General features: G+C 37.3%; 1 protein-coding gene across 1 annotated transcript; it reads left to right on the forward strand.

Moving 5' to 3' along the window:
• Positions 1-1,864: 1,864 nt before the first annotated feature.
• Positions 1,865-2,494, forward strand: LOC148026429 (pentatricopeptide repeat-containing protein At2g13600-like). The gene has a single exon (XM_087690306.1). The coding sequence runs from the start codon at positions 1,865-1,867 to the stop codon at positions 2,492-2,494; it is 630 nt and encodes a 209-aa protein (XP_087546432.1).
• The last annotated feature ends 9,761 nt before the right edge of the window (positions 2,495-12,255 follow it).

Genomic DNA, 12,255 nt, shown 5'->3' on the forward strand with positions numbered 1-12,255 from the left:
TCTTTATTATCTTGCATGTTATAGATAGACAACATAGCGTCAAAAGGAGAATCATTTGATGGATAGCAAAGTGAAGTAGTCGTGTCTCTACACAATGATATAAAAGCATCCAATTTATTATTAATAATACGGCCTAAAGTCTACATGTGTTGTTAGATCTCAACAAGAATATTGAAATGTTGCAGATGCTGATAAGAGAGGAAGTAAAAGTGGCATATAAACATGCAAGATTTGATGATGATGTAAAGGTCTATGCCTTGATCAGCCCTAGGTCTATGGCTGAAGTTTGATGATGATGCAAGGGGAAGATGATTCCTCTCATAGGTCCATGTCTTAATCAGCCTCAGGTGATAATAAAAGGCTTAACTTGAAAAAAAAGGGGGGTGGGAGTCCCCCCATCATCTGCATGCACGCGGACGATGGGGGGGCTCCCACCCCCCTTTTATTTTGTTGGTCCGAGGGTCTTGGGTTTGTAGAGTTGCAAGGTCACTAGGTCTACAGGGTAGCAATGGAGCCAATTAGAAGCACATCATCAGGAATCATTAATGAGCAACGAATGTGCAACATGAGGAACATGAGCAATGAATGTGCAACATGAGGAATCATCAATCAAAACCATCACAAATGTGCAACATGAGGAACCATTTAATGAACCTTGCAAAAATGGATCCCACAACTGCAGTAGCTTCCATGTTGTCCATGCATGCGCGGACGAGCGAGCTACTCTACGATCATGAGGAGGAGGATCTATGGCTTGATGTGAGAGAGAGAGAGAGAGAGAGAGAGAGAGAGAGAGAGAGAGAGAGAGAGAGAGAGAGAGAGAGAGAGAGAGAGAGAGAGAGAGAGAGAGAGAGAGAGAGAGAGAGAGAATCTGGAGGTATGCTACCCTAAATATTCTGAAGGTGGAAAAGTGAGTATTCTTGGATTTCTCCTCTGCAAGGGCACATTGAATCTGGTGATATACAAGGTGCTCTCACTTTGTTCCAAAAGATGCAAGAAGATTCTATCCATCCTAGCCCATTTACAATTAAGGCACTATTGCAAGCTTGCACAAAGCTGAATTTTGTTGATATTGGCTAGAAACTACATGTGGATGTGGTCAATGAGGGGGTTGAGAAGGTTGTTTTTGTTTGTACTTGGATGATAGATATGTATGCCAAATGTGGTCTCTTTGGGGAAGCACATGTAGTCATGGATGAGTTGCCTTACTAGGATGCTATAATGTGGACAACTCAACATCAGAATATGTGGAGCATGGACTTGCTGAGGGAGCACTAAAGTGCTTGGTAGAGATGCAACTTCAGGGTATATTTATTGATGGTGTCACCTATGTCTATAGTTTGAAAGCATGTGCTAAGATAGGAGCCATGAGATAGTGGTCAGGAATTACACAATGAAATCACAAAACAGGGCTTTGAAAAAGATCTATATATTGGCAATACACTGGTGGATATGTATGCAAAGTGTGGGTCGTTGGCAGAAGCACTTGAATTATTTGATGAACTTACAACTCGAGATGTGGTCTCATGGAATGCTTTGGTTTCATGATACATTGACCACGATCTAGAGGATGAAGCATTAGAAACATTGCAATGGATGAAGACGGACAGTGTTTCACCAAATGTGGTCACCTTCATTTCTTCTTTGCAATGTTGCTCTACATGGGAACAACAGATGGGGTTCTAAGTGTACATTGTGAGATTTTGAAACACGGGTTTGAAAGGGAGTAGTATGTTATCAATAGTGTGATTGATGCATATGCCCAATGTGGGTGATTTGTAGAAGCACAAGATGTGTATGATGACCTACCAATTAAAAACGTAGATGCTTGGACTGCATTGATGGTTGGTTTGTCAGAAATGGCATGAGTGAGAAAGCTTTGGATTATTTTAATGCCATGCAAGTGCAAGATTATGCTTCCCTAGATGGTGCCTCATTCATTTGCATTTTAAAAGCTTGTGGTAGCATGAGAGCTTTAGATGAGGGGCAAAAATCCCATGCTTTGATTGTGAAGGAAGGATGTGAAAAAGATTCTGTGGTCGGTAATGCCTTGATTGATATGTATATGAAATGTGGTTCACTTGAAGATGCATTGGATGCATTTGGTGATTTGATAGTTAAATCTGTAGTCCCATGGAACATATTAGTAGTAGGCTATGCTAAGGAGGGACTTAGTGAGGAAGCACTTGATTTGTTTGGAAAGATGATAAAAAGTGGTCTCTCTCCTGATGCTATTACTTACATATCCATTTTAAAATGTTGTGGAAGCATATGCGCCAAAGATAGGGGCCAAGGTTTCCATGATGCGGAAATTGCTATTGAGGGGCTTGAAAGAAATCTCAGTGTTGCCAATAGCTTGATAGACATGTATCTGGAATGTGGACTGCTTCTACAAGCACATCAAGTGTTGGATGACCTACCACTCAGAAATGTTGTCTACTGGGCTACATTATCTCTAGGTATGCTGAACATGGACTTGCAAAGGAAGCTTTAGAGTGTTTTGATAAGATGCAATTGGAGGGTGTGGGTTCAAACATAATTACACATATATGTGTGCTAAAAGTATGCAGCATATCAGGAAACATGCAGAAGGTGCATGCTGCACATGCAAATGTTGTCAAGGAAGGGCTCGAGAGCTATCCCTTCATAGTCAATAGTCTAGTGAATGTGTACACCAAAATAGGTTCAATTCTAGAAGCATAGTATGTGTTTGATAGCTCAACCATCCAAGATGATGTCTTGTGGAATGCTCTAATTACTGGGTACATGGAACATGGCCTAAATGAGGAAGTGCTAAGCTATCTTAAGAAAATGTAGTTTGAGAGTGTACCTTGTAATGATGTCACTTATGTGTGTGGTTTGAAAGTTGGTGGGAGGTTAGGGTCTTTAGTCTAGGTTCAAGAAACACATACAGAAATGGTAAAATAGGGCTTTTTGCAAGATGCATTTGTTGCCAATGCACTGGTAGATGCTTATGCAAGAGTTGCCTTATTTGTAGAAGTTGAGAGATTATATAATAATCTAGCAATTAAGACAGTTGTCTCGTGGAATGCATTAATCATAGGGTATTGTCAGCATGGGTAGTGTGGAAGAGCACTGGGTTGTTTTGATTAGATGATGTTAAAAGGAATATTTCCAAATTCTTGCACATTTATTTGTAGTTTAGGGACATGTACCACAATGGGAGCCATAACTAAGGGCCAAGGAATTCACATGTAGATCATTAAAGAAGGGTTTGATTTGGATCCTTTGGTTGTCAAAGCTTTGGTTAATTTATACATGAAATGTGGCTTCATTGAGGAAGCATGAGACATTTTTTATGAACAGCTAGTCAAAGAAACTAGCTTGTGGAATACACTGATTTCAAGGCATGTTGAAAATGGACTTCCTAAGTTATCTTTAGATCTTCTTTTAGACATGGAGGTGGAGGGTACATATCCAAATGTAGTCACAAGAATTTGTATCTTAAAAGCTTGTGGCAGTGTTAAAGCATTAGGTTGAGGTCAAGATTTGCATGTTGATATTGTTAAGGATGGGTTTGAATAGCAGGAGTTAGTTGGAAATGCTTTGGTAAGTATGTATGCCAAATGTGGCTCACTCAATGATGCACACTTAAATTTTTATGATTTGTTAGTGCAAGATGTGGTATCATGGACTGCAGTTATCTCAAAATATGCTTGTTAAGGAGAGGCTACAATAGTCTTGAAGTTGTTTGAAAGCATGAAACATGAAGGCATAAAACCTGATGGAATCATGTTTCTTAATGTGCTCTCAGTATGTAGCCATGCTGGCCTTATAAAGCAAGGCTGGACACCCTTTGAGACTCTTTGTCAAAGCTATGGCTTTGCAAAATCTGTTGAGCATTATAATTGTATGCTTGGTCTCATGTGTCGAGCAGGCCAACTTAGTGAAGCTTTTGCAATGCTAAAAAGTTTGCACTAACTTCTGAATCTATTGTATGGAATACAATTTTAGGGGCTTGTCAAAAGTGGGGTGATGTGGATATTGGTAAGAAAAAATTCACTTTTGTAATGTTGGATATAGATGAGATTGATCCCACAGCTGCATATGTTTTGATGTCCAACATCTATGCGAACTCAAACTTTTGGGAAGGTCATGTCAACATAGATTCATTAGAATAGCAATACAACACCAATGAGCAAATCTTTGAAAGATCGGTATGCATACTGAGCACAAGACCAATGAGGACTTTGGTGCATGCCATGTGTTTGGGCTTAAAGTACAGCAATTAAGTATATCATACAACTAGCAAGTCTATAGTTAAAAGGTTTCAGCATACAAAGATGAGTATAAATGGACACAATCATTGCTAGAAGATTGCATCAACCTGGAACGGTAACCTATTCCGTGCATATGTGATCGAGAATTGTGATCTGGTGGCTGTAGGATTAATTGTTAACAACTTTAAATTTTTAGGTTTACAAGGAGCCCATGCTATGTAAAAGTACACAAATAGCATGTAATATTTTCAGGTACTCATAGAGAGTTCATCTGATGTTCACATTAAAGAAGATTCTAGTTGCACCTATCTTGATTTTCATAAAAGAGAGAGCACACAAAAATATTTCATTGGTTGCAAACACATGTATTGTGTGTATGTGCATATTCTTGGTCTCAAACCAAAGGAGAATATGATCTTACATTAGCCAATACTCACATCAACAAACATTGCCTTTGTGCTTGGACAACCACAAAAGATCCACCCAATTGTGTGAGAGTGTCAAATCTCCTTTTTTATGTTGGCACAATAGCTATGTGTCAATTCTATGAAGTTACTATGTGAACTACTTATCTCTAGGAATAGATTTGTATTGGATCAACTTGGGTTCACATTGACTTTTTTACACCCTTCATATAGGTCAATTTTTGAAGTGTGATGGTTTTTGAGGGGTCATCCCAGATTTAGTGTACTGGTTTTCTATTGTAGTGATTATTTAGTAGCATTGCTTTCTCTATTTTGAATAGTGTATGTTTCATTGGGAGCTCCCAAATGGTTATGCATGCATGATATATCATATATCTTCATGTTAAAAAAGAGTAGTAGTGTGTGATATGACATTTATGTAGTGAACTATAATGTCAATGTCATTTGTAGAAAAAAACCAAGGTTGTTTCAAAAAGCTCAAAAAATGAGTTTCAATTGCAAAAGCATGAAATTGAAAGCTTGCAAAAATAACACACTCATTGCTTTGGAGCCATTGTTCGCAAGCAGGTTCGAGAGATAGAGAAGGTGGAATGAATTCAGGATGGGAGAGTGTGAGAGTAGCTTGTGGAGTTGAAGACCAAGACAGGGGGAAGTTGAGTTAATGTGTTTCCTCTCTAACCCCCTCTCTAATTCCCTCTCTCATAGCCTCTCGAGATCTTCTTCCCTCTCTCTCTCTTTCTAATTCTCCCCCTCTCTAGCTCCCTCTCACAGCTTCTTGAGGGGGGGTATCCTTCTACCTCCCACTTTTTTCCTCCCTCCTTTATAGCTAAATTAGAGAAGAAGGGTTGTGGCTAAGATGAAGAGATTTTCATGGAGGGAATCTTGGCAAAGTCAGCAATATGAAGCCTCCAAGATGCAATCTGATTCTCAAATCACAAATCTGATGGTTCCATTGGCACCAAAAGGGGGGGTAAAACCCCAGGACACCTAATAAAAATCTTCCAGATCACTCCTTCTTCTCCCCGTTCAGAGTGTTGGTTGCTGCCTGCAAACTACGATCACGACACACAATTTTGCCAATCCTTCTTTTTTCATTAAATCTACAAAAATGGCTTTAAAAACCACTTCCTTTTTTTGCATGATACCCTGTTCTAGAATTTTCCATAGCTTTTTAGGATATCTACAATAAATAATATCAAAAATGTCAAAAACATACTAGTTTTATCTAAAAATCTAGTATTTTTGGACCATCCATACTATAGACATTGACACTAATAACTAATATGGCTCATAACTCTCATTCACGTAGTAACTTCTGTGACGTGTGGCTACAATCCTTGTCAATTCGAAAAAAATGTCAGGTTTCGATCCTCAAGTTTTTTTTTTACTTTTTTCTCAAGGTATTCTCTATTTAATGATTTTAGAGTTCTTCAAGTCCATTTTGTGAGAAGTCGGGAAGATTTTAAATCAAAGTCAAGATATCACAACTCTCCATGAGAAGTCATGTGGTAGCCACCTAAGTATGCATACCATACATCATTCTTTGATGAACCATCAACAATCATAGTATTCATAAAGTGCTGCATAACTAACAACTATTCACTTCTGTGATCATTGCTTCTACTATTCCTGGATGTGTAATTGCCTTATTACTTTTTTCCATTTCTAATTTAAGCCTTTTTTTTAAAGTAATTTTTAAAAATGTGGCATTTCTGACTACAAGGCTAGAGCTCCTTGCTATCACCAAACTTCTATTGCCTCTATGAGAATCTGCAACTTGGGCTCTTTGACTCCCCCTTCCTTAAGATTGTCCTCCTCTATTTTGATGTACATCATAGCTTTGACCACAACCACCACCTTGGCCTCATCCGTGACCTCTACCTCTGCTAGTGGAGTAAAACACCTATTTAGACTTATTTTTGCTTTCAAAAGAAGAGAAATCCAAGCCAAGGTCTTTCTCCTCAAATACTTGTAATGCAAGATGTTCATCTTAGTTCTTACTAATTGATTTTTGATTCGGCTTACTGGTCATGGGCTCGACATTCTCCAAAAAAGAAAAATCTCTTGCTTTGACACTAGCTTTGTATCCAGTCTATTTGCACCGTGCTATAAACTCAGTCATCTTAATATAAAATGCTCATATAATATGTTATTTCATGACAAAATATTGGTTCCTAATCTTATTCAAAAATTGTTCTAAGGTCCATCTAAGCATGTATGTACAACATGATCAACATCAACTAACACACTAATAGATCCAAGAGCTTCTAAAGTACTTGATCTTCAAGGCATAATCATTAATGGGCAGGTTCTCTCTTTTCACTTAAGTTAGCTCTAACTTGAGTTGCATTTTTCTAGCCTTTGTGTTTACTTCAAATAGCCTTGCCAAATTCATACATACAATTGTGGGGTATTAGATTCTTGCAAATAGCCCATCATGCTATATGTGGTAGTGATAGATAGCCAATGTATGACTTTACTCTGTGTCTACTCCCAATCTCTCTTGGCCTTCACCTATTTTGTAGTAGCATTTCACACAGGGACTTCATGTACTATTGCCATGTCTCCTTCAATATAATTTCAAACACCTTTTCCCTTTAAGAAATTTGTCATCCTAAACTTCCATGTATGATAATTTTTCTAATCAATCTTCTTGTTGACAATCTAGTGGAAGTTGTCAATCATTTTGACAAAATGAACAACTTGCAAAAAAGTGCAAGCTGTAAGCAAGTTGATGTCAAGTGCACCACAACTAAACACACAACCTTTTTCATTGACTACACAACAATAATTTCAATCTACAATCTGTATGCAGATACCTTCTATGGTTATAACATAGCAAACACTTGAAACCTTACAGATTTGAGATCTGTGACTTGTGCATCTATAAATGGCTGACATGATCGAAACTATAGTATACCCAAACCTAGTGTGGAGACCACTTTCATATCCCAAAAAAATGCCAAAATGATCTCAAATGCCAAGAATCACAATGAACAAGTCCTAAAGGGTATATTTGCAATATATACATTTCTCTTCCTGCTCACCAAGTTTCACTACAACTAGAGACTACATCCCTATCAATCTCAAGAGTCTCCTATGACCATAACCCAGAGCAAACCAAGCAAGGTGAAAGATATTCTTACCTTGGCTTACGTACTTACTTTCATGCTCCAATGCCTTCACCTCAGCCTTGAATCAAGCTCTGTGTAGCCATGGGATGGCTCTAATACCATGAAAATAGACAAGAGGAAAGAGAGGTGAAGAAACAAAGAGTACAAATACAAAGGCAATGGAGACTTGAGAACACAGAGAGATAGGGTTGAAATCTTCTTCTTCTTCTTCCACACAAAAGAAAGTCTACATTATGATAAAAGACTAATATGGAAGTACCACAACATATGTACACGCAATCATTGAGTGTGAACCCCCTAAGGAAAGAAGATGTGGCACAATAAATGTGCCATAACCAAGGGTGAACTACATGGGTGTAGTCCAGTTGTAGAATCACTAGTGTATCCTCATGTTGGTCACCTAACATGCTAGTGAATAATATCTTGCCACATCACCAAGGTGTGTAGTAGATGCCAAGTCATGTAAAGCTTGACATCTCAACATAGAGAACACACTTACCAATACTCACCATGGAGATCTTGAGAGCACACCAACTAAATGGGAAAAGAACTATAAGAAAATCTAACTTGTAGGATCAACAAGCAACTTCTTTATCTTATTATTGAACCAAACAAGGAAGATATGAATAAAACTTCACATAGTATGATAGAATATATCTCCCATAGTAATAGATCCAACAAAACACATAGTATTATTCATTTCCACAATCCACAAGGAAGAAGAACACATCCACAAACTCATATGAGTGAAAAATTATCATATAGTATCAAATCATATCTTCCACAAAGAATCCCTAGTCTTTTGCTCTCATAATCTCACAATCTCTTATACACATACAATGTTTTTTCATTAAAAATGACTATCTTTGTCTCAAGATATCTCTCTTATATGCTAGCATATAAAGATACAGTGGAATACAATAGAATAACACTCCATAATCCTCATTTTTTAAAAGGAACCCTCCAAAATGCATTGTCAATTCAAAGAGGCACTAGAGCCATTATAGTGACCCTTCATAGTACACCAGTGACATTATCACTCCTACTCTTCAAATTTAGTATTCAACTCTTGCTTTCTTCATTCAAACTAGCTAGTTTGAGCTTGTATTCTCCCCCTTCCAAGGTAGAAAGAGCTTCCAAGCTAAGGACCCATTAGACAAAACAATACAAAAGCATATAGAGACTAATAGAAGACATACATAAGCTCAATAGAAGCTATTAGAACCCAAAAAGAAGGGATCAAAACTTCATAGGTCAAACCAAACCCATTTCTTCAACCTATCAAAAACCATCCCACACATTTTTAATCACGCCTCAAACCACTTATTCAAAACCACAACATCTCAATAGAATCAAAATAAAGCTCTATAGACACTAATAAAGCATGTCGGAACCAAGTAATCACTCATCAATAGAACATATTTGAACTCTTCAAATCAAACTAAGGATTCAACGAGATTTCAAAATATACTCAATCTAACATGAAACTCTCTAAAAAGCTCTCAAAACCAACCATAGCTATCCAATCATGCATGAATTCATCCATTTAGCTCCAATAAGCCAATAAAAAATAGCTAAAAATCAAGTCATTTTAGCACACAACATATCTCCACACTTAGCATAGGGAGTCCTATGCAAAGTTGAAAAGAATAGAATACACAACTTTGATATCTAGTCATCGTTTTTTCACACTTTTTCCCATCAATATCCTCAAACACAACAAGGACCCCAATATATATTCATAGATAACCTGGGTCTAAAAAGAAGGATGGAATGAAAACAGGAAACTTTGGGAACCATTCTATTACTAACCATACAGATAAGCTCAAGCTAGTAAAGGATATAAGAGTTTCTCTTAGTCATATCCATCTTCTACAAATCAACAAATATATCTTTAATATGAATGAGATGTGAACCACCATTATCTTGATCATCTTCAACTGCATTAGCTTTAGTACTTCCACGTGGATGAGGAGAACACATTCATCACATAAACACATACATAATACATATAGACACAAATGATAATATGAATGACATTGCCAATCAAGAGAAAAATATTAAAATATATTCGCATTTTAGGTGAAAAAAAACAATCAAAAACCTCCACAAAGATGTCCTCTTTTGAAGAGTTGGAGATTTCTAAATCTTTCCAAAAATTGATGCTCATCCATTTAAAAAATTTGGAGGGTTTTGCAAACATTGCAAATAACACATCCTTTCCAAAAGAACAATGCCTTGGGATGGAAAGGATCGAGCATGGAAATAAAGAATATCAAGCTATTGGGGATCAATATCAATGTTCAAAAAAGGAAGAATCAAATGGAGAGTTTTTAGAAATGTAGGATTAAAAATCCATCCTTAGTTGGATATGATTTGGACTTGAGGAAGGGCCTTTGAGCTATCTTTGATCAAGGACAATAGATTCCACTAGAGAATGCTAAGATTCTCTAGAAGAAATGTCCATCTTAGAGAGTAACCTTGAAAAAGGTCATCAATATGAAACTCAAGATAATGAACATACAATGTAGATTGAAGGTTCACATCCCCCACATACTAAGAAAAGTCCTCATCATCAAGAATAAGCAAATCTCCTCTAGCATACATATATGACATTAAATTGTATCATGAGTGATTTAATCCTAAAATACTATATAGACCACATCAGTAAGAAGAAAATATGTCCATTCTCCATACCACCCATCCTTTGGAGGAGAAAGATCCATCATTGATAACGTAATGTAGAAAGCTAACATTTGCTAATGATAATGAATCCAAAATGAATGATCAACCAATATAGACTCCACATATTGCTCAAAAGTGGCCCACACAAGTTCCATTTGTGATTGTAGTCTTTCAACTTTATCCTAAAAAAGTGGACATCAAGAAGAATTATGCTAAATGGTAGATAAGTCCATAGAGGAAAGTCAAGGTACCATTGGAATGCTAGGACTTGGGGGAATAGAATGAGATTGTGCTAACCACTCCTTTCACTCAATCCTTTGAGCTTTCTCTATAACAATAGCACTAGTTGACTGCAATTTAGTGGTTTGACTTGTTATTTGAGATTTAAGGTCTTGAACCTCTTGGATGAGATTATCCCACTCAATAATTATTGAAGCTAATTGTATCTTTTCATTAGCTACTTGGGCCTACAAGGAAGCTATCTCAACTTTGTTGGCATTCAATAACTTGGTGGACTCTTCCATTTGTCTAGTCATGTTAGTCAATGTTTCTAGGTAGAACTTAAGCTAAGCTAGGTGTTATTAAGTCCATTCTTGGAATTCTATATATCATCATGAAGTGACAAATAAAGTTTCTAAATAAAGCTATTACTACCGGTTCGACAACACTTTGAATATCCTTACATAAAGGTGAAATAGCATTGCCTACTACAAGGTAGTGGAGGGAAGGAGTTATTTCAATTTTACTCTCTTTGTGTGGAGGGAAGGAATAGTTATTATAGGGACTAGAACTAGTGCTATATCAACAACATGATTTAAGAATTTTGTGTGCGAGATCACCACATGTGTGGGAGAATCAAAATTGGCATCCACTATCATGGGTGCAACAAGGTATTGAAGGGTCAATAGGTGGTGGTGGTAACCTTTTTGAAGGTGCAAATATGCCAAGAAGGCATACAAACTTAGCCATGAGTAGCATTGGTCATTAGCCATGAAAAAATGAGGAAGTGGTGGTCCATTCTAGCACAAAGGTAATCACTCTAGTTAACGACGATGCTATGAAGCACCATACGTGAAGCAATAAACAATGCCTTGAATAGGTAGTTGGTAGGACTTTTGGCTAGCATTAATCTATCTTGGAGGATTTGGAAAACCTACTTCTAGAATGGATCAAAGATCATAGAGACCTACCATCTGATTGTTGTGGTGAGAACTTGATTGGTAATTGGGGGCTCACATGTTTGTTTCTATAGCATCTTCAAGATGACATCAAAAGGTAATAGTTGACGAGCAACTAGAAAAGCATCACCTCTGTGGGGAAGAGACAAAGCCATCCCCAAGCCTTTGCAAGTCAATGTGATGATCATAGATAGGACCCACATGTTTGATGTAGGAGGATAAAAATATGTCATAAAGAGTTGGATATTTAGGAACAATCAATAACAACTTGGCAACAAAACATACAAGCTTATAGGTGCAATGATTAGTCACCAGATACCAAGGGAACATACTGTATGGCCGAGGAGCCATTCAAATGCACCACAAGTACACACACCAAGACACACAAAGGAATGTTTGCAAAACAAAAGGCAAGCCACTAATAAGATCTCCATAAAGGATAGACCATAGATGACATGATAGTAGACAATGGCCAAACAATCCACAACCTATGGAAAATTTTGTATATAATCTATGCACCCATGTGACCAATAGCTTGGTGAACTACATACAATTATGTACCCAATATCCCATCATCAAACACTCACAAAAG

The sequence above is a fragment of the Lygodium microphyllum genome, chromosome 13 (genome assembly GCF_053477565.2).
Source record: "Lygodium microphyllum isolate KBCC chromosome 13, Lygodium_microphyllum_v1.1.10, whole genome shotgun sequence".
In the NCBI taxonomy this organism is placed as follows: domain Eukaryota; kingdom Viridiplantae; phylum Streptophyta; class Polypodiopsida; order Schizaeales; family Lygodiaceae; genus Lygodium; species Lygodium microphyllum.

Coding starts and splice junctions, on each gene's coding strand:
- LOC148026429 (XM_087690306.1), top strand. CDS start 1,865: ATGAGTGAGAAAGCTTTGGATTATTTTAATGCCATGCAAGTGCAAGAT.